Below are 24,356 nucleotides of genomic sequence, written 5' to 3' on the forward strand. Positions count from 1 at the left end.
AATCGTCATGGTTAGAAAGAATGTCTGAGATCACTGAGTCCAACCATCAAAACTTCTGTGTTGATGCACCGTATCTACACGTTTCTTGAATACTTCCAAGGATGGTGCTTCCACCAACTCACTGGGCAGGCTGTTCAGTGCCTGACCACTCTTTAGTATTGAAATTCTTCCTAATATTCAATCATAACCTCCCCTGCAGCAACTTCAGACCATTTTCTCTGATTCTGTCATTAGGTACTTGAGAGAAGTGACCAACACCCATCTCCCTGCAGTCTCCTTTCCGGTAGTTGTAGAGGGTGATGAGATCTCCCCTCACCCTTTTCTTCAGATTAAACAACCCCAGTTCCCTCCACTGCTCCTCATAAAACTTGTTCTCTAGACTTTTCACCTGCTTGGTAGCTCTTCTCTGGCATGCTCCAGCACCTCAGTGTCCTTCTTACAGTGAGTGGCCCTGAACTGAACACAGTGTTCAAGGTGTGGCCTTCCCAGAGCTGAGTGCAAGAGAATGATTGCTGCTGCTGGCCACACTTCCTGATGCAGGCCAGGATGCTGTTTGCCTTCTTGGCCACTGGGACACACTGCAAGCCAATTGTCAACCAGCACACCCAGGTCCTCTTCTGCTGCGCAGCTCTCCAGCCACCCTTCCCCAAGCCTGTAGCTTTGCATGGGGTTTTTGTTACCAAAATACAGGACCCAGCACTTGGCCTAATTGAACCTCATAAAATTGGCCTCTGCCCATCAATGCAGCCTGTCCAGGTCCCTCTGCAGAGTCTTCCCACCCTCGAGCAGATCAACACTCCCAACAATTTGGTGTCATCTGCAAACTTACTTATGAATTTACTTACAAAACCTTCCAAAACTGTAGATCATTTTTATTCACTGGAAATATAAATTGCTTTAAACGTAATGAAAATAACTGTCTAGCTTTTCTTTACAAACTGCATTGTGTATTTTTTTCTTCTTTGAAAAGTATAGTACCTACTAAGAGATAAGGAAACCTTAGGACTCAGTTATTTTTTGAGTACTAATTTGTCTAAAAGTCTCTTTGAAAAGTACCTGTGCATCTTTTCGTATCTCTTGGTTTCCATTTGGTTTAGAAATGCAATTGAATATAGTCTAAACCAAGGACATTCTGGATGGTTTGGCTTACCAAAAATGTTAAGAATTAAATTGATATGGTGTAACTACAAGGTTAATTACTTCAAGTAGCTGTAATCGAAATTTAATTTTAAGCAAATACGCTGTGTTTTGTATTTTTGATTGTCTGAATGTTTATATAGTTGTAACTGGTCAGTGAGCACAAAGTCCACTTTTAAATCTTTGTTATCTACTCATGTCTGAAGGTGTAAAAATAGGGTGCTATATATGGGAGTTTTAAAGGAACAAGAACAGAAAAGGTTCACAATGCTTAATGGAAGGGGGATCAGAATATTTGAACTGGATATCAGATATTTTTCCAATTGTGAAATAATAAGGAAATTACTGCTTCAGATATTTAAACTTAAGAGTACCAAAAAGTGGTATGTGTCTTGTAGGAATGAGGAAGCAGATGAACACATTAACCTAGTAAGTCTTTTGCATTTCTTCCTCCAGTTTTAAAAGTTATTTGCTAAAAATTTGTAAGTATCTCTTTTTTGCTGTTCCAAAAATCAGTTTAATGTTTGTCATGTCATTCTTCACAATGAAATTTCAGCCAGGAGTGTTATGACCAGCATATTAATTCCACAAAAAAAAAAAAATTAAGGGAGCTGTGAATATAGCCACAACACTGGCTTTAATTAGGTTTGTTTGCATTATCTGTGGGTTTCATGTTACTACTTAGTTCTTCTCATTGACTATCTGTACTCCTGACTATTTTTTCCAGATGTTATTTCTTGCACTTTTCAAGACAGAGTTCACTGCTGCCCATATTTTAGTTTTATAAGTCTGTTAATGCTTTTCTGTTTTCTTACTCCAGATAACAATTATTTAGTGTCTGCAGATTTTATTAATGTGCTGTTTACTGCCTGATTCATAATTTAGCCTAGTCAGTTCACCAACCTCTATTACCTAGTGAAGAAACGCATAGTGATAAGCAATACTAACGAATTCAAAAAACAGATGATCATTGAAAGGTAAGATTTGTGATAGTAAAAGCATGGCAGACTGTGTGAAAAACAAAAGCAAGTATTTTTTAAGTAATCAGGCCACATGAACAACCTTATCTCATGTGTGTTGCATCAGTATAATTCCTGCTCAGTCATAATGTGAAATGAAACACTTTTTATATGAACAGTATTTAGTCTGAGTGTAAATGTAATTCATTTTGTGAAAGTGCAATGCATCTGTATTAGCAGACACACAATGATTTTAACCAAAAATAAAAAAAAAAAATAATTAAAAAATTCTGCTAGCAGATGGTGTCCAACAAAGACCACTATTGTTTCAGTGTGAGATGCTTCAAATGTTCTGGGCATGTAGCCCAGACAGAGCCATTTTTCCTATAGTATGTGACCAGGCAATAACAAAAAGAATGAAAATAGAGGTGTCAGTCCATATAAAAATATTTTTATAACTTTATATATCTAACAAGTCAGTGGCAATTATTAAACCAAGTTAAATTAGCAAAACTGATAAGATCATTCTTTTTACATTTTCATGTCTCTCCAACCAGTTATTTGGCATTCTACCTCCTAAGAAAAATGAGTTTGGAAAGTTAAGCTACCTGCTGGTACTGTTTAAATGCCCACAGATAACATAACTCAAGCTGCCTGGTGCCTAAAAGGGAGTGTTAGGGCAATCAACAGGAACAATAAAAATCTGTTCAAACAGAAAATCCACAAATCCTAAGGATTTGGAGTATCCCTGTGGATTTTCCACAAATTTTGCTGTTTTCAGCAGAATCTTAGCTTTTATTTTAAAGGTGAACTGCAAAGCTAAAGAGAAAATTAAGTTAATAAAATATGTGCTGAATCCCCTGCTTTGGTTTTGCAGCCTCCCAACTGTGGCCATCTGCCACATATGTTTTAAGTTTTTATTTTAAAAAAAAGTGTCAACAAACTCCCTTTCTCAGTATCATCTAATACTTACTTGTTAACCTCAAGAATAAACTTCATTTCTTCTGAATAGTCTATTAACTCTGATGTATTTCCTGAATCCATGATGCTGTTTTCTTCAAGTCAGATGACTGCCCTCCCTGAAGTGTTACCCACTTTTTTTGTCTGTATTTAACTCTTTAGAATATGAACTCTTGAGCATACTATCCTTTCACTTATACCTGACATCTTTTTTAAGATGATTAAGTGGTTTTGGGAAAATGGGCATTACAGATATATATTTAGGATTAAATTTTGTTACAAATAACTTGAATGAGGAGTAACTATTGATTTTAATTTATAACCATCAAAATACTTTTATTTTTAAAAAGGAAAAAATCAGGTGAACTCTCGAAACTGTTGTGAAAATTTGATTTGTGCTAACAGAAAAGCCATGAGAGAGTTTTATGTAAAACATTTCAACTGGCATTCCTTATTTGATAATATTTAGTGATAATCATTAGTAGTTTCGTGAAAAGAGGAATAGGATGTTACTGACTAATCAACAAATGAAAACCAGATTCCAAAATGCTGATAGTAATAGAAGTAACTGGTATTCCTGTTAGCAGCTATATAACCTACATTACTGTAAATGTATTATTTTTGTTGTTCATGCACTTTATAGTAGAAGGGAGAAAGCCTATTTAAAAGATGCTTGCTGTTTTGTTGGTTGTTTTTTTAAAATATGAGGAAGAAGTAGTATTGAAGACTATATGCTCCTTTCTCTGTGTTCCAAAGACCTTTGTTACTGTAGCCGTGAATAGCAGATACAATGTAGAAGCTAAAACAGAACAGGTACCCTAGTCGAAAATTTTGTAATTTTATGTTGTTCCAGTAAGTCTGCTTCTTGCTATCATCTCTCGTTTTCTTTATAATAATCTTTTTCTTCATTTATCTTGGCAGGCAATAAATATTCTTTGCCAGTAATTTTAGTAAGAAAATTAAAGAGTAAAAAGGAAAGGCATCCTTTGATTTCTAAGTGCCGATATTAGTGTTTTTTTAGCTGTCTCTCAAACACTGAATTTTATTTGGATAATGATAGACTGCAATATTTTATCTGATTAAGTAGGTCTGAATTCACACCAAGCTAGTGATAATATATCTTTTGATGCTGAAAGCTTCTTGAACTAACAGACTCCTATCAACTCTAAGAATTTCTCGCAAAACAATGCTCACACTTCACTTTCGTATTTAATTAAAACACTGTTGAAAGTATTGTTGACGATGCCACAGAGTTGTTGTGTTCCACAGGTCCAGTTATTAGCTTATTGTTTCTTAACTCAAATGAGCACTGTTTTCAGCAGATCATGGAACTATTTCATTAGTATTACAACCAAATTGATTTTCTTGTCTGTATAATGGAACTCATCTGTATTAAGACGTAAGTAATTTGCATTACTTTATAAACTGTAAAACATTACAATGTTGATAGCGTATGAGAATATTATGTAAGTTGTTAATAGTATATTAGGTGTATTATGTGCTATATGATTTAAGCAACAGTAAAGCAGTTGGATTATTCAGAAGATTTTTGGGTTTTTTCAAATCAAGTACTATATTTACACATGATAAAAATATTGCTTAATAAAATATTTCTATTTGACAAATAGGTGACCTCCTCAGCATTGATCAAATTGATGTCAGTGTTGGAATTGTTACAAGAACTGTCCTTGTAGTACTAAATGTAAAAATATTATCTATGTTAGCTTAAATAGAACATATAAAACAGACAGCTGTTTTATAATAAATTAGACTAGTAAGGACAAAAAATCAACTGACTGAAACTTAGAAAGATTAAAATTGCAGGATACTTGTTGATTGATGTCGTTGTGCATGGGATAAAAATCCCATCAACTTGCACCTGTTTTGTGAAAGGTCAAATGTAAGCTTGACTTTACTATCCTTATAGCTAATTGTTTGGAAGTGTTTCAGCCTTCACATTTTCAGTTAATGTAATGCACAATTAATAGTCTTGCCAGATTTTTTTAGCACTTAATTTATTTATGAGATACAGGTATGATAAATTAAACTATACTTTCAATAATACATTGGAACTATTTACGTGTAAAACAAAGTATGAAAGTGCAGGATAGAAGATTTCTACTTATAACAGAAGTAATTAACTCAGTTAATTATGCCAATCTGTGTTATGGCTACTAGAATAAAAAAATATGCTGAGCATCATAAAATCTATTTGATACAAATAATATTAATTATTAGTCAATTACCTGATTTGCTTCTTAAATCAGAATAAATGTTTTCAATTGCATCTGGGGGAGAGATGATCATCTGAAGTGGGCTTTTATTACATCATATGACTCTGGTCCAGTTTGAGATCTACTGCAAAAGTAAAACATCTTTGCTATTTGATTCAAATTTTTTGAGACTTGCTTTAGCTCAATTTAAAGTGCTTTTTTATTCAGCCTAAAGAGGTCTCATAATGTTTTTTCTGGCTCACACACAGTCTGTGCTTAATTGATGTACAGATGTGGGATAATAATGTAAGAGGCATTTTGGAGCCATTCTTAATTCATGTGAGAAGGGAATGGGTAAAAGGAAGGGATTAGAGATGGAGCTACTTCATAAGAATGTGAAATCCATCTGGGGTAAGGAGCTGATCAGCTCAAATATTCTGCTGTAAAATAAGCTTGAGTTCAGATTGTGTTTCTGGAACTCTGAGTTAATGGACCTTACTTTTTGTTCTACACAGACTTCACCGATTTTAATAGTTGCTTAGGAACTATCACTTCAATTTTCTGAATTCTATTGTATTAGCTTTACTGTGAAGCTAATATGTTGGCTGATTTTTCTGGTTGAAATAAAAAAATCAGATGCACAGAATATGCTAGTTACACTGAAATACTTGCTTGATCACACTGGGAAGGTGAGGGATTTTTCTGATTGTGCGTACATCAGTGTGATTAATTCTATAGTCTTCAAACATTTGCTGGATAGCTGCATCAGCTATCGCATAACCGTCATGCATTAACTGTTCAATATGGAAGAATTTCACACAGGTCCGAAATACTGAGTCAGAGTTCAATTATATTTCAAAATCCACCTAATGGTTACTAAATTACTGCCTTACTTAACCATTCATGCATTACACACAAGTTAAAAGCTTTTTTCTTTTTGTTTTACTTGATATCTCACAGTTGTTGCTTTCAAAGTTACATCAAACATTTACAGTTACATAAAGAAGAGAATTATCTTACAGCTGTGAAAAAACTTACTTTCCCTCCATTCAAAACCAGAAAATGACAGATTGCTTTCTCTTGAGAATTATTTTAACATAAAAGATACTTTATCCGAAAAAAAAAAGGAAAAAATAAAAATCTGAGCACCTTCAGACATGGACCTCTCCAGTATATAAAATATTACTCCACAGTTATGTGCTGCTAAGTCAAAGTAACAAATGTAAGTTTTTTAGAAGTCATAATTGGTTTAAGAATATGCTGTACTGGATTAGAGCAAAGATCCATGTAGCCAAATATCTTGTCTCTTACAGTGGCAGGATAGTTCTAAGATAATACTGGGTAACATTTCCCATTTCTGACAATCTTAAATTTAGACTTATTTAGTCACAAAGTTCACTTCGGCTGTTGTGATTAATGCACCTCGGTAAATTTTTCTTCTATGAATAGACCTAGCTGATTTGAACCTGTACATGCTTTTGGTCTGTATGATGTCTTGTGGCAATACATTCCTTAATTTAATTTTAAGCAGTGTTGACAATATATCCTTTTGTTTATTTTAAATCTGCTGTCTTTCAGTTTCATTTTATTACCCATAAGTCCTTGTCATATGAAAAACAGTTAATAATACCTGTACCTTAAATTTTGTTGAAGACATTTCTGACCTATATTTGTTTGGATATCATTTTCAGGCTCATTCAAATCCCTGTTTACAGTCTAATTTGCCTTTCATACAAAGTGTTCATACCCAGCATCTCTAGTCACATTCTCTAATGTCTGGATTCTGAATAATGAAAAAACTTTAGAAGTGGTGAGACATGATAGTTCTCTTCTTTTACTGGACAACCAGAGGGACTTGATGGCCCATTCTCTCTGAAGTCTCAATAGAAAGTGGTCTTCTCCTTCATCAGCAAAATAATGCAAGGGTCATCATAGAACCATAGAATGGCTAGGGTTGGAAGGGACCTTAAAGATCATGTAGATCCAACCCCCCTGCATTGGCAGGGACACCTCCCACTACACCAGAACCACATCCAACCTGGCCTTGAGTACTTCCAGGGATGGGGAGGGCGGGCTTCCACAACTTCCCTGGGCAAGTCATCTTACGCAATCTTCTGTTCTCATGCAGAAGCGTTTGCAGACTGACCTATGGTGCTTGACTAGTGAGTGAGCTACAGTTTTTCCAGAGATAAAGAATTCCCAAAATATTACTTGGCTTACTCTCAATGCATTGTACAATGCATCTCTGAAGATTAGTTCCCTGAAGTGCTTAGTTTACTGTGTGTATGCCAGTGTTTTCTGCCAAAAACAGGAAAAGGAAAACAAGGAGCAGGATGCTGCTACCAGAGCATCTCATCCAGCCCCTATCTAGCACTCTCTGTCTACAGGAGCTCCTCATATGTGGATAAGAAGTACAATGTAAGCCAGAGAAATTACTCTTGACAGTGGAAAATCCTGACTTTTGGCTTTCCCAGCGAGTCCTGCATCCCTCCCCTGTCGCATCATGTGCATGTGGTTCCTTCATGTGATGAGGTCTTGGGAAAGGCAGTGCTCCAGCTATTTTTTTTTGTTTTTTTCCTTGCTGCCAGAAAAATAATTTCCAGTCTGGTCTCTCTTGTATGGATCAGAGGAGCCCCTAGAAGAAGAGGCAGCCAGGAAGGATCCTCTGGCTGGATGAATCCTGTTAAATCTTTTAAAGCTCAAATAGTATTATTGGAAAAAGCACAGTTTTGTTAGCTTTGAATAAGGCTCAGTGTTTGCTTCAAGACTTGAAATATTCTCTAAATCAGTCTTTAAACTGAAATTAAGTTGATGACATTTTTTATGTATAGAAAAGCAATTTCATGTCATGTTAAGGTTTTAGAAGAATTAACTACTTGCCTGTGGAGGAATACAATTGGTAGATTGAGTAGATTATTTAGCTGATCTTTCAGACAATTTGACATTTATCCTGCAAACACCTCAGCACATACTTTTTACTTTATTAAAATTGCTGACTATTGTGAACTGAATTCTCAGTTGTAGTTTGCACTAGCTGACCATTTGAATACGATTTCTTTGTTTAAAGTACACATTATCTGAACACTGCAGACCCTACTTACTTGGGAATGATATTTTGTAATGAGAAGGATGCTAAAGTCTAGAAATGTTAGGCCAGCTAACTGAAACATTTTTGCAAGATTGTCTTTTTTGAATCTGGCTTTTCAATATAATTACAAATAAAGTGAAGTTAATGATTTGTTTTATTTAAGGCTGCTCTTAGGACAGAATTTACTATTTTGTATAGACACATGATATGACAGGTCAGAAAAGGATTCTGCATGTCTGCAGTGACTATATTTTACAATATCAAATAGGTTTTTGTGGAAGCCATTTGGTGATCTCATCAGCAAGTCTGTTGTTTCATTACTATCAGATTCAGTGTGTTTGTGATTAAATCAGCAGAATGGAGAACATGAAGGGAGTGCTGTTCACATTGCAATCATTTCCATCTGTTATAAATTTTTATCAGATGTTGGGAAACAGCAGGCAAAACTCAGAGCAAGTGTTTTATCCAGTCCAAGAAACAGTGGTATGTAATTGGCATATATTGTTCTCTTAGTTTAATCTGTCTATTTAGATATTTTAAAATGTCCTATGATATACCAGTATTAATTGAGTATATATAAAGCTATTTCCATAATTCCTTGTGTTACTTTCTTTTGAAAGCTCTGATATAAATATTTTTGTACTTAGTAATCATGAGTACCGATGACACTTTTCATAAAATAGTCAGAGTGAGACTTGGAGAGGAAGATGTCTATTAGGCATATGTTGCTGTCCCAAGTGTTTTTGCCTCAGAAGTGGGAGAGAAATCCATCAGCAAAACACAAGCTGATGTATAATTAGATGGTCCCAAGGAATTCCTGCTAAAATTAATTTTTATCATTAATTTTTATAAATACCTGTTCCCTATTTTCACATAAATGTCTGAGACACTTTCAGTAATATGAAGGTTTTTGCTCCAAAGAGGTTATCCACAAAATATTTTTTTTTTCTGAATTACTGAAATGTTACTGAGTGTCTCCTTGTTACTGGAATATCCAGTAGATTCCAAAGATACTGGAATTCTGCAGTATTTGTGTTTTTCCTACATTTTTCATGTTTCATCAGTCTTACTTTATTTCTGAAATGAATTATTAAATTTTTCTCCATACTCATGTCAGGGACAATTTATTATGGTGGGAATAGTGTTTGTTATCTTTTCTGGAGTTTCCTGTATTACTCTGCTGGTCATTTTCACATGGGATATCTAGTTTTGTTTATAGTATTCTAAGCTGAGCAGTATTGGCTGTCTCTTGTAGTGCCACTATAATAGATTTTGTATTATTCTTCTTCATTAGTGTAGCTTTTATGTTACGGTTTTCCACAACTACATTAGTAGAGGTCTTCATTGAGCTGGCAGTAGTAAAATTTAGAGACTTTTCATGAGCTCATTCTCTTCTGAATACTTCAGAGCTGTGTAAGTTGTACAAGCGTTTCTTTCTGGAGGGTGTCCTTCGGTTCTGCCACAGAATTTAATAAAAATTTCTGAGAACCTTATGATGGCCATTTGTTCCATTTTCTATTCCCAAGTGAAAACCATGAGAAATCACCACATTTTCTGAGCTCCTAATTTTGGATGTTACAGAAATATTACCATCATGTAGTTGACTCCGTTTTTTCAGAGTATATAACCTGAAATATGAACTTTGCCATATTGAAAGTTAAATGCTTATTCATGTCTCAGTTTGGCTAATTTTTTCCACTATATGCTTTGCTTCCAATCCATTTCTTACCATTTGCTTTCTGTTGTTGGCTTTTTTTTTGGCAGGGGGTTGTGGTTTTATTTAAAGGTTTGTTGTAAAGGCTTTTTAAGTATCTGAAGTTGTTCACCTTGTTGTCCATTAACTTCATCCACACCTTCACTAAGACATTGTAATGAAACTACTAGATTAGTGAGGCAACATAAAGACTAACTCTTCAAGATTATGTTTCTTTTATTTGTTAGTTAAAGCTACTGAAGAGAAGCTGCCATGAGTTTTTTTCTGCTTTCTTTGGTCATCTCTTTTGTTCTAAAGGTTCAGTGTTTGTTACTGCCTGCTCATCTGACAAAACACTGGTTTTAAGGTTGGTTAATACAACAGCCATTCCTGAGCTCCATACAGAGGATGTACTCTGGAGCTTTGTTACACTTCAATTGGTTAACATCACTTCTTCTGACACCTCTGTTTCTGCTCTTGTCTCACCTTTATCATATCAGGTTCTTAGAGAGTTATCTCCCTAGCATCTTCTGTTGAGAAAGCTGACACAAATCAATCATTTATCTTATCAGTGGTGGTTTTCTTTTACTTTGTTATTCTCTTTAATCCCATGTGACCTAGTGACCTCTTTCTTCTTTTATGTTTTCTTGTTTTAGTTAATTGAATCATTTTAGCATTAATACCTTCAGCTGTTTCTTCTTTAAAATTCATCATAGCCCCTTTTATATATGTTCTAACGTATGACCTTCTATAATCTGTTCTGACGGCCCTAGCTTCAGGTCTACATATGCAAAATTATTTGGTTTGAATAACTGTTTAAACCTTGTTGTTTATTCATGCTGTTTAATTCCTTGCCCTTCTGGTCCCTTTTTTTTTTTTCTGAGCTTTGCATTGTATCTAATACTTTGTTTTGTTTTACAGAAAGCTTTCATTCATTTAATTTCATATTAAGATAGCTCTTACTTCAGGTTTTGAGTAATACTTTACATATGAAAACAAAATCTGAAGTTTGTTAAAAAAAGCATGTAGATAGTATGTTCTAAGGTGGTGTTTAATGAGATAGGAATAGCTTAGATAGGAATTATCTAATGGAAAATTGGATTATCTCAAAAGCTTGAATGAAAAAAATAGAGTGAAGCTTAACAGTGATAGGATCATGTGGTAAGGAACTAAAACAAAAATTCATCCAGCAAGCCATCATTCAGAAGTGACAGAAGAGCAGGGAAACTTCGTAATCACAACAGCTCTTAACGACTGAAGTGGCATGCTGTTACAAAAAAGTAAAGAGGTACATGTAATCCAGATATATATACAATTGACCTGAGTGAGAGGTGCTGGCGGTGTCCTCCAGTTTTGCTGTTGGTTTTAGTTTAACAGTGTAGCCTTACATTAGCCAAAGTTGGGTTCTTATCTTACATGGATAAAATTTAAATTCCCTGTTCAAGCATCTGCTGTGATCTTAGAAGTACAGATAGTGCATAAAATCACCCTAAAGCTGAAACTATGATGTATGCATCTATATATGCCCTAATGCATACATCTGCCATTTCTGGCAGTGTAACTGGTGGCAGAACAATGTAAGCAAAGAAGGTTTGCAGGGAAAGCTGATACCTTTTATTAAGCAAACTGTGCAAGAAAAATAAACTGGCCAAAGACGAGCTCATGTGCCCTGAAACCTGTGAGGTTTTTTTCCCTCTCCATGTGTCTTAGCTGCCATAATGAAATATATTGCTTCTCCCTTAGTATCTTTCTATTTCTTGTCCAAGTTTGTACTTCATGCTCAGTCTGCAGACCCTGCTGTTTGCTAAGCTTCTCCCAACAGAGTAAAATGGTAACATTCTTCATCAGCCTGTGAGAGGTCATTGCTCAGTACTGAGACTGCTGACATACAGTGTATAGTCCAGTACGCATAATTACATTAAAATAAATGTGCCAATTATCTGATGCCTTTATTATGTGATGTGCTTATTTACATTCAGATGTATGGAAATAGAAAGACAGAAATGGTTGCCCATGTAGTCTTTAATAAACATGCCAGTCCTATTAGATTTCAGCATTGAAATCTTTCAGTAGCCCTAGATAAAATGTGGAAATACTTCTAAATCATCCATAAAGTCTTTAGTGCAGAAGTCTTTCAAGCAAAGCTACAGTACTAATTGCAAGCTGAAATATACCTAGTACTGTTAAAGCCAAAGCCAGCATTAACTGTTAGCATTAGCACAAGGGCCAGCTATTGAAATACTTAGCTGGCAAGTTTCCAGTGTCAAGACCTGCTGAATATGTCTTCCACCATTTTTATATCATCATCTTGTTTGAGACACCACTGCAATGTACCATTTGCAGATGAGAGACACATGTCTGACTCCTACAGCAAAACCAGGCTGGCAAAAAGAAACAGTGTGTATTCCAAACCCATTATTTGCATTCTCATTTTTACAGTTTTAAAATTCTTCCAGTCCCAGAGATGAACAGTAATGTAATCTAATCCAGACATAAAAAAAAAAAAAAAAAAAAAAAAGACTAATGAACCCTAGAAAAATCTCAGATCTACATGCCAGATGGGAGAATTTGCTTTCCATTCCATGACTTTTATGTTCTGCAGGTACCTGAAGGGGCAGAAGGGGCAATATCAGAAAAGGCTTAAAAACTGAAATTGTAGAGCAGACTTTTCCCTTGACTGTTCCACACATTCTGCAAATCAGTTAACTGTGCTAGGATGACATTTTAAATGTCTGTTTTATCAACAGAGTTCTCTATTTGGAAATATTTTAACTTGGAATTGGAATTCCCAAACACAATGTTATGCATTTTTCACGAGTATCAGGCTATCATCTGAAGAGTAGTTCTGCCTCACTGTCTCTAATAATATCAAGGTGTCTACCTGTCAGTTCTAGAATAATCATGGATGTTAATGATATGACAGACATTGAAAAATATAATTAATAAATTTAAGAAAAAGAATACTTTGGTGGATAAGGAACTGGCTGGATGGGCGCACTCAAAGAGTTGTGGTCAATGACTCGATGTCCAAATGGAGACCAGTGATGAGTGGAGTTCATCAGGGGCCAGTACTGGGACCAGTGGTGTTTAATGTCTTTGTTAGCAACATGGACAGTGGGCTTGAGCGCAACCTCATCAAGTTTGCCACTGACACCAAACTGTGTGGTGTGCTTGACAAGCTGGAGGGAAGACAGGCCATTCAGAGGGACCAGGACAAGCTTGAGAGATGAGCCAGTGGAAACTGCATGAAGTCCTGCACCTGGGTTGGGGCAATCCAAAGTACAAATACAGGCTGGTTGGAGAATGGCTTGAGAGCAGCTCTGAGGAGGACTTGGGGGTGTTGACCATTGAACATGGAGCCATTGACCACAACTCTCTGGATGCAGCATTTCAATTAATTTGCATAAATGAATTGGGAAATGAAACACAGAATGAAGTTATCAAAATATAGGAATTGTTCAGGGATATCCAAATGGGATGTGTAATAGTCAGACTGGGAAGGACACATTGTGATTTTTAAAAAAAATAGGAAATCAGGGAAAAATAAAAAGGATGTGGCTAAGAATTTGTCAAATTAAAGTACATGTACTAACAAGAAAGAGCAAAATATGGATTACATTGTCATGATGTTTAAATTAAGCAAAGAGGCATTCTTAAGCAGTTTCAGTTATAAAGGAGGGAGAAAATTCTTAGGGAAAGTTATACATTAAGTCATCTGCTATAGTAAGGTGGTAAAATTTTTATATAGAAAATGAAAAATTATTCAATAGATACTTGTTCTTTCTGGGGAAAAGTGGAATAAAAAGTTAACTTCCATTAGGCAGCATCTTTTTAAATTAAGCATTTTCATATAGCAGGCCTAAGAATCTTGCTGAAAATGCAATGCTTTCTGCTCTACTAGTGTTGATTTTTACTACAGATGAAAAAAACTATGATAATTGCACAGTAATCATGGCAAAAGATGTGATGGAGAGAGATGGTTAGACTGGCTTCACTCACAATGATGTATAGTGAGCTGTAGTGTTGTTTGGTATGCTATTGAGCAGAAAAAAAATTTTGAACTTGTAACTATTGCTGACTAGTGCAATTTTGTCAGTAGTACATAACTATGTACCTTTGGGAGAAACTGAAGGGAGGGGATCATAGAGATTTAAAAGGAGTTGCTTTTTTTCTATTTATAACAATAACTAAGTTGATACAGTTTTTAAAGTGCAGGTTGGTAGGTCTGTGTCAAACATTTGTTTAAAAGCACTGATATTCTTACTTTTATTTTTAACAGTGTCCATGAGAAAATAACAGGGTACATAAAAACAGACTGTTACAAATTACTTTAGTTGAATACCTACCACAATGCAATAGAACCACTTTGCAATACAACTAAATACCAGGTTATAGAATTGGAAATCAGAAAGGCAGGTTGTAGCTGCAGGATAATACAACTGCTGAATGACAGTTTGGAAAGAAGTGACTAAGAGGTTGATTTAGACTAATTGTGGAAAATAATGTTAGTACCCAGTGTAGTAATGACCTTGCATTCTTTGGTGAGTTAAAAGTATCATACCAGGCACACATTTAGCAAAGCCTTACGGGAATGTTGGAACCCATCAGGATGTCTGATTTTGAAGTCCACATTCGATTATGGAACTACTGTAGGAAATTCTGAAGTAGACAGAAGTGATTAAAGCTAGAACGTCGTTTCCTTTAAAACTAGCTGTTTGGCTAGATGTTTGGAAACTGGCTAGATGTTTTTCAATTTTCTGCAGAATTAATATTGATTTCAGTCAACTCTGATATGAGTAGGAAAACTGAGCAGTTCTTCTGATGTTACTGTTTCCTTCTAGTTTTTTTACTTTAACAGGTAATTTTTTGGATGAACTTTTTTTTTTTTTTTTAATAGTGCTTTTTGGAGCTAAGTGTCCCAGAGAGTGTTAGCAATGTTACTTAAAGAAAAATAATATGATCAGTAATCCTTGCCTGTGGAGATATTCAATATATTGTATGCACACATGCTTATACACACTCACATATACACAGGATTATTTCTTTGCTTTATCTTGAATACGCAATAGATGGTTGAGACAGTATGACCATTGTGCTTGGCCCTACAATAGTATAAGACTATTGGTAAAGTTGTTTAACAGCTGTTGTCTTTCAGGATGTTTCAGTCAGAAGAAAGATACTAAGGGTCATGTAGTTAAGAGGCTGTAGTAATTACAGAAAAATTAGCCCAAGCAACTTCAGATAAAAAGTTAAAAGCTGTTTACATATAAGCTGGTGCTAGCCAGTATGTGGAAAGTTACAGCTTTCATTTACATAAAAAGTAGTTTACTTTCAAAAGCTATAAAAACAAATCACGGGCAGTAGGTAATTTGGTCCATATAGTCTAGTTTTACAAGAAATTTATGCGAAGTGGAGTCCAGCTTAGTACTTAAACAATTTCACTGTAACGTTCTTCATGAACTGTGGAGATAAAATGTTATAATTTTAAAGAATGAGCTGCTTTTCTGTTTTCAAAATTTAGGAAGAAAATACTTTTTTATTTTGAATGCAACATTAGCAAGGCCATTTTAGGAAGAGAAAGAGCAGTTGCATGTTACTTGTTTATTTCCATGTGTGAATCTTCACCCTTTAGAATGGTGGTAAGTAGGCAGTGGAGGAAATTACATCTGCTCTGGAAGTACCTCTATGTGTGGAGGAAGGGAAGACTGCTCTGGAAGTACCTCTGTGTCGAGGAAGTGGAGGGAAAGTGGCAAGAAGAGGAAGAAACGGAGGAAAAGTAAGAGGAGAAGAACCTGCAGCATCGCAACAGGACAGAGAGAGCAGTGAGACAAAGCATGTAGCAGACAAAGCTATGCCTCTGTAGCAACAGAAACTTTCCAGGGACAGGAGGCAACTGCATCATCTGCTGCAAGCCAACAGCTAAAATATATGAAACCTGAGTTAAATTTTCTATATGTAAGGACCTATGCTTCAAAGATGTAGGGGACACGTAGAGAGTGATCTGTAATCCCTTATTTCGGTTGTGCTTTTTTTTTTGCTATTTTTTTGCTGCCTGTTAGCTTGGATTCTGTTTCCGCTGAGTCAATTTATATTCCCAGAAGACTGAATTCTTGTAAATATTTTTCTCTTTTCAGTGAGGAGCTACGTAAAGAAGCACGACAGCTGAAACGTGAATTGCTGGAAGCAAAGCAGAAGAAAGAAGAAAGAGCTTTAAAACCTAAAGAAAAGGAAGGTAAGATTACAGCAGCTGTTGTGTAGATCTTCAGTTAACATTGCAGTTTAAAATTTTTTTAATAGTTTTGTATTTCCTGTGTGTAAATGTGGACACTATATTGTTTAAATGTAGATTTTCTTAATCCCAATAAAATTAGTTTGCCTTAATCATTGTAGTAATGTAAGGATGCCAGTATATAAATAAATTGTACAGACAGCATTCACTCTTTCAAATGAGGCAATATTTGTCCTTCTAAATGTCCTTTAATTACGTCTTTGTAATTGGGCAAGCTTCTGGATTTGAAATGACATGGTGTCAAATTATAGGCCTAGTCAACAAAAACGAACCCCTGGGCTGCTCAGCTCACAACAGAGACCCATGCAAGCATTTGCTCACCCTTCCCCCCACCATGGGAGGAGGAGGAGAAAATCCAACCAGAAGCTTGTGGGTCAAAGCAAGGCCAGGGAGGGTTCACTCAGTATTTATGGTCACCATCAAAGCAGACTCAACTTGGGTAAAAAATGAATTTAATTTCTCACTAATCAGATGTAAACAGGTCAAAGACAAAACAAATCAAGAGCTTAAATACCTAATCCCACCCCTCCCTTCTTCCCAAGCCCAAATTAGTTTGTTCCTGATTTCTCTGCCTCCTTCCCCCAGTAGCACAGAGGGACAAGGAACGGGATTTAGAGTCAGTTCATCATATGTTGTTTTCTGCTGCTCCTTCCACCTCAAGGGTGAAGGATTCCTCATAGTTTTCTTTTGCTTTCCCGCGGGGTTCCCCCACTTCAGGAGCAGCCAGCTCCCCTGGCACGTGCTCCTTCATGGCTGCAAATCCGCATCTGCTCCACTGTGCTCCACTGCGGGTTGCAGAGGGGCAGCCTGCCATCTTACCAGGATGCTGCAGGGAACCTCCACTTGGGCACCTCTTCCCCCTACCTGCTCACCAGCCTTGTTATCTCTGCCATAGCATTGCTCTCACATCTCAGGCATTGTTCTCATCTCCTCTCCAGCATCCCCTTTCCTCTGCTCTCAGGTCTTACATCAATTGTTTCCTCTTCTCTCATGTGTTAACTGCAGATGCACATCCATTGTGTCTGATGGCTCAGCCTTAGCCAAAGGTGTGGCCACATTTTTTGGAGCTGGGGATCTTTTCAACAACTTCTTACAAGGAGCCACCGGTGGGGCCTCTCCCCTGCTACCAAAGCATTGCCTCACCAAACAAACACTCATGGCCTATGATTGAATTCTGTGGAGGGGGCATCCTTGTTCTGACCTCTAATTTGGAAAGTCTTCTTGATGTTCTGACTTGGTATTGAAATGCAGATGGTTAACTTTGAGCTCAAACCTTTTAACTTCAAACTTTTATGCATCTTATGACAATAGTGGAACTCAAAATCAGAAAGTCAGTTCCATTTTTATTTTCCATGAACATTAGTAAAACAGGACACTTCTGTGTCAGGCAAATTTTACATTCTGCTTTTTTTCTAAATGTGCATAAAATTCTAGGTTTATAATAGTGTATAAGGCTATATCATGCTTTATTATCTGAACTGAAGGAAAAAAAAGCATGGTTTTGAAGCTCCATGGAATCGTTAGACACATTTCTGGAATGGATTCATTGTCCAGTTCTCAATGCCATAAGAAATCTGAAAGAAAGTACAAACTTATTCAGAAAAAATTCCAGATTACACACAATTCAGAAGACTAGTAGGAAGTATAACAATTTTTAGAAAAACTCATGAGCTTTCTTGAATAATAAGTGAGATTAATCAGCAAGCAGTTTAGCAAAACAATAATTACAGTATAATGAACTTGTATATGAAATGTATCACCCAGTTTTAGAAAGTAGAGGCTCTAGGTTCTAGGAATCATGTTCAATCACTGAATGAATATAAGCTTTTGTTGGCAAGATAATGAATTATGTCACTGAAAAAAAGAGCTGCAAGTAGAAGTGTGGAAGAGGTAAAGACTAGTCCTTATGTACATATATGATGATACTGACCAGGGCCATGTGTGGCAATTGTAATACTATTGCTTAAATATTATCCCTCTTCTGGTGCCAGTTGTCAGAAGGCTTACTGCAGAGTAATTTGAATAAATCCACCTTTACAGTGACAGACTAAAGTTATGGGGTATACTTAAAGTTATTACTGTCATACAGTTTTGAAGGATACCTTTTATCCAAGGAAAGGCAGCCTGTATACCAGGATTGTTGGATTTTTTTTCTTGCTTTGAAAGAAACAGCACGTAGGAGAGAAACCTCTTGAGCTAAGGTAAGAGCTAAGGGTGAAAATAATCTTGAATTATCTTGGTTTTCCTTTTAGTGATCTCCCTCAAGGCGCAGGAAGGTGTCAGTTCCAGTACCTGTTAAGAAAGTTATATGGCAGGAAATAACCTGTTCTTGCAGTACATGACTAAAAATTCTAAAAATAAACTTAATCTAAAATTTGATACAAAATTTTAAATACATTAAATGAGATGCAAATGGTGAAGGGCAAAATGATTAATGAAAATGCAGTAGCAGGAGATGAATGAGCAAGGGAGTTGGTTGTCTTCAGCTGAACAAGGAGGAAGTGAGCTTGAATGCTTGCTTTCACTCTGTCTTTAGCACAGCACTCAACTTGATTAAATGGTTACATGTGATCAGTGACATAGAAGAAAGTGGTCAGGTACAGAACAAGCAGCTAGAGACTGCTTATATAAATCAGGTGCATTAAAGTAATTTTAACTTGATAGCATTTATTGAAGCCTATTATTGAGTTGGTTAAAACAGAGACATTAACAAACATTTAACAAAATGTATTTAGAGAATTGTTTGTTTTCAAAATGGAAAGCAGGATTCCTGGGAATCTCTTTATTAGTGAGTTGGAGAAAACATCTGATTACCTTTCAAGGACAGGGAACTGCTTGAAAGAGTCCAGCGCAGAGCTACAAAGATGATTAAGGGAGTGGAACATCTCCCTTATGAGGAAAGGCTGAGGGAGCTGGGTCTCTTCAGCCTGGAGAAAAGGAGACTGAGGGGTGAGCTCACCAATGTTTACAAATATGTAAGGGTTGAGTGTCAGGGAGATGGAGTTAGGCTTTTCTCAGTGATGACCAGTGATAGGACAAGGGGTAATGAGTGCAGATTGGAGCATAGGAGGTTCAAGGTGAATATCCGAAAAAAAAAATTTTATTGTAAGAGTGACAGAGCCCTGGAACAGGCTGCCCAGGGAGGTTGTGGAGTCTCCTTCACTGGAGACATTCAAAACCCACCTGGATGCGTTCCTGTGTGATGTACTCTGAGTGACCCTGCTCTGGCAGGGGGGGTTGGACTAGATGATCTTCCGAGGTCCCTTCCAGCCCCTAGGATTCTATGATTCTATGACCTTTATTGAATTTGCAGACTAAAAAACTATATGGGACAGGGAAGGCAAAGATGAAAGAAAAAATAATACAGAAAAATGCGAACTTAGGTGCTAAGGTTGCATTTTCATTTGCAGTTGTTAAAGCAAAGAGCTGAGGGGTTCACTCTCTACCCTTCTGCTAATCCATACAGGCTTTTACTGATCTGATTAAGCTTAAATTGGAAAAAAAAAAAAAGTTCTTTTTTTTCTTCAGTAGTAGAGTTTTGCGCTGGGTTGGTAGGTTGAGTTAGTTCATGGAAGTTAAAAGCCAGGTCAAAGTAAACTAAATGTATTTATTGGGAGATCTTGGGGAAAAAGGTAATTATAGCAAATGTTTTGTATCTCACAAATTAGGAGTTGCACAAATACAAGATGTTAGGCTGCCCTTAGGCAGTTTAATATTTAGAAAATGTAAGTAGAAAGCTGAGAGCAAGTTGATGGTGCTAAACTAAGACTAAACTGAACTGTAACATGTATAAAATGGACTGTTGTGTGCAAAACAGACTCATTTTCGGTTCAGCCTGACCAAGTTTTCAGCCCAGTTTTGGTGATTGTACTTGAAAAAAAGCTGTGAGTCACAGAGGAGAGCACTAAAGGTGACTGATGATATGGAAAGCACAGTATTTGAAGACTGGATGAATTAGAGCTGTTTAGTTTAGTTTAGAGAAGAGATTACTTTTTAAAAGGAGCCATATTGTGATCATTAAGAATATTAGAGGCTATTTTGGAGAGGAAATTATTCTATGTAATCTGTGTGAAGAAGACAGGAGACAATAGGCTTAAATTGCAGCTAAAGGGATTTAGGTTAAATGTTAGGAAAAACTTCCTGAAGGTATTTTAGAGTAGATTACCTAAGAGGTAGAACTTTTCCATAGCAGATTAGGCAAATACTTCTTAGAACTGTTGTAGAAAAGGTTGATCCTGCCTTTTGGGAGGGTTGGGCTTAGATGTTCTGTTTTTCAAGATTCTGTAAAGCAGGGCTGAATCAAAAGAAAGGTAAAATTTGACGTGGGAGGACGAACTAAGCATCTTATTAATAGTGATAGTAGTTAGGTGAAAGCATTACCAAAAGCAACATATTTGCCATTACTGTGAGGCTTTAAATCAAGCATTTATACATAAGGCTAAGTTGTAGGTCTGCCAAAATAATTCAATAAGGCAGTACTCTCTTTATGGTTTATCTTCAAACAGCTTTGAATATATCTTCAAACAACTCTGATGTATCTAATGAGTTATTGTATCTATACCCTAAAAAGAGAAAGTCAGTGTCCTAACTTTGTTTCCCATTTTGAGGTAGTCTGGCACAACAAATGTAATTCTCTGTATGATCAAAGAAAGTAAAAAAATTTCTGATGATAGAGAATCTACTATGAGAATATCCACACCCAAAAAATAAGTGTAAAAAAGCTTAGTCATAACTGATATGATCTTGAAGGAGAGGAAACTGTTCCTATATTTAGCTGGAATGAACATGTACTGCTTGAAGGTGTTGATTCAGAAGCAGATTGGAGATTTACTGTGTAATTGGCATGTAGTTTAGATTATTAAGGATTCTGGATTAAATATAATAACAGCTTTAATTAAGAGTATTTTATGACACCAGACATTTAAAAGTGATCAAAACACTACTGTGAAATATCAGAATTTACTGAGCATTGCCACACTCTCTTTTCATTCATCATTTATTTGGAAAATAGATTAATGGTCTTCTGTCTATCTTTGGACACATATTGACAGCCATAGCAGAAAAGAACCATGAAGTTGCCATAAATACCATGTATTTTGACACCATGAATTTGTTGAAACCAATATAACAAATTATAAAACGTTACTAATTGAGGGAGAGCAGGTAAACAAAATATGTAGTTGTGGTAGTGTTATGTTCTGTGAAAAGCTAGTTTTGCAAAAATGGGTGTCCCTGTAGCATAACCACAAATAGTTTTTGGGAAAAAGTTTTTTGTATAAATAAATAAAAGTATGTACTCCCCTATTCCTGCTTCTAAGCGATTCTTGTTGTGTGAAATAAAATCCATATATTAATAGCTAGGTAAACCAGCAATTTTTTTATTATTTTTTTTCTTCATCCATGCTTTGTTATTTTTTCCACCTCTAAATCCTTTTATGGCACTCAGTTTGGATATTTTTTCAGAGCAGCAGCAATCTAAACAGAATGAGGTAGAGATCAAGATTAAGTACCATTTTTAATCTGCTCTTAAAAATTCAGGAGTCTGATTATCTTTACTACTTAGCAGGACAACAGCTCATTTGTTAGTATTGCCAAAATTGGACTAGAAGGAGGAAAATGAGCCTTTAAATAAAGCAGAGATTTTAATGTGTGTAGTTAAATGTCTTTTGCAACATTGTACAGGCCACACAATGTGTTTAATTGGAAGTGTCATATGCCATCTTCAGTTAAAGGAGATTATTTAATAAGGAAGTAGATTTATATAGTTAATAAATTTACTTTCTAAGTTTGTTTAGTAATACAGTTTTCTGCCTTTATGGAATCAAGGATAAGAACAGCATGCGCTGGCTTGGGATGCTGGGTCCACATTTGTAACATATACAAAAAACTAAGATTCTAGAAATATATTTTTTTTAATTTTCAGGGAAGATGAAAGTGTTTTGGTTTTTCTTATTTAAAAGTAAATAAAATGTATCAAAGTATCAGCTACACTAGAATCCACATAAGGTTCTCAAACATTAACACTTGATTAAGTAACATGCTTAAATTGCAATTCAAAAATAATAAGGTGATGAAACTTCCTAATGTTTTCCTGTTGCTTGCCTTTGTCTTGACTTAAGCTGACGTCAAAAAGTATTAAAATGCTGGCAACATTAACTGACACTTGCTAAATATTTTTTCCTATAATGCCATCTTTCTGATTAGTTACTATGTTTTTTATTTATGTTACTGTGTTTTATATCTATTAGTATAAAATTTAAAATGGTTAATTTTCATTTCTGTGTTCTACCTGCCGAATTTTAGGACATCATTCTGCAGATGTCCTTCACAAGCCTATCAGTTTGTTGTTTTTTGAAGTGTACAAAATTGTACCTGTATGAAAAGAACAAGTTGAGTTGTGTGATAGGTATTTTTCTGGTAAAGGATGAAAGAACTTGGAGAATTTTAAGGAAGAGGTTACATCTACATTTGTGATTTACTGCAGACCAGATGTGTGCTTTTGGATGAAGTCATACTGGAAGGTGCATTCCAGGAGCACACCTGATCAGTTCTGTTAGTCTAAGATAGAGTAGCCCTCAAAATGCATAATGAGGATATCAGGGCCTTAACATAACACCTCTGATCCAAAGACGCAAAAGTGATCCAGAGCTAACTGCCTAGATTTTTTAAATGTTTGAATGTATTTCCATTTATGGCAAAGCTTTTATCTTCACCTTGGTTTGTATGGACTTAAAAGCTGCTTTCTGTAGTTTCCCTTTTTCACTCTGGCCAGATACTGGTATTTTTCTCTGAAGTCTATTAGAACATTGCTGTTCTGAAGCATCAGTTTTAAAGAAGACATAGATTAAAATTAGAATATATGTTAGACAGATTACATTAGTGATCACAAGCTGCTACTTAATAATACTACTGTCTTGTACTGATGTTGAAATAGTAATTTAAGAAGTACCTTTTCCTATAACACCATCTTTCTGATCAGTTACCATTACTTCATTGAGCAAAGGCCTATAAATGTTCTTAACAATATTAATCGTGAAAACACTTGGAGCTGTAAATATATGTAAGTTTTTATAAAATTAGCATGGTGTTGCATCTTAAACTTCACTTTAGTCTGTGTAGCGTTACCTCACTATGTTGTATTTTGTGGTTCCTGTGTTACCAAAATTGAAACAAAACTGAATCTTACTACTATTAGAAGAACATTGTTAGAAAATGATAGATTTATTAATAATCAAGAAACAAAAGGAAATGTCATTGAGTATTGTATTGTAGTGCAAGAAGTACAGACTTGGGGGAAGGTGTGGAAAAGGTGTGGAATATGTTATTGAAAATAAATGGAAAGTCATGTTGGGATGTTAAAAGGTATTCCTTTAGTATTCCTTAATACTAAGGTATTTCCTTAGTATTTAGGAAAAATAATTTAGTGCACAAACTCATAAAAAAAAAGGAGCTCGGAAAGCCACAGAAGTGAAAGCTATTTCAGGTTTGTATTAGAAGACAAATTGAACATGACTTTGAATAGTGATGTGTCTCTGATGGTGTGGTCACTGCTACACAAAGGTGAACTGATTTCTTAGAAGATACTTGAAGATATGTCCAGTTGAGCAACCTGGTTTAGAGGGAGGTGTGCCTGCCCATGCAGGGAGGTTAGAACTAGATGATCATTAAGGTCCCTTCCAGCCCAAACTATTCTGTGATTGTTTGATTTAGGTTGGGAGTGGGATGGAAGGGTGGAATCCCCAGGCAAAAGCAATGAAACAGAAGAGACTTTCAGAACACTTTCGTTTGAATATAATAAAATCTGACAGCAGTAAAACTGAACAAGTAATTTCCCCCCAAAGTTAAAAGCATTTGTTGCATCTCATTTTGTTCACATAGTCATTTTTTGTTTATTGGCCTGAATTTTCATCAGTGCAATAAGAGCGGTCAACATATAAGATAGTCTGCTAAATGTGTAGCAGTTTGCCTATTCCACATAAGCTGACATGTAAGAAATGAGATGCATTTAAAAGAGACT

At 35.7% G+C, this 24,356-nt stretch overlaps 1 protein-coding gene across 1 annotated transcript in view; it reads left to right on the forward strand.

Annotated features, from left to right (window-relative positions):
• Positions 1 to 24,356, forward strand: part of CWC27 (CWC27 spliceosome-associated protein homolog (S. cerevisiae)) — a 111,904-nt gene that overhangs the window by 56,733 nt on the left and 30,815 nt on the right. The window contains exon 12 of the mRNA XM_010005410.1: positions 16,185 to 16,282. Within this exon, the coding sequence (XP_010003712.1) occupies positions 16,185 to 16,282 (98 nt within the window). The remainder of the gene's footprint in view (positions 1 to 16,184; positions 16,283 to 24,356) is intronic.

The sequence above is a fragment of the Chaetura pelagica genome, unplaced genomic scaffold, assembly GCF_000747805.2.
Source record: "Chaetura pelagica isolate M959 unplaced genomic scaffold, ChaPel_1.0 scaffold37, whole genome shotgun sequence".
In the NCBI taxonomy this organism is placed as follows: domain Eukaryota; kingdom Metazoa; phylum Chordata; class Aves; order Apodiformes; family Apodidae; genus Chaetura; species Chaetura pelagica.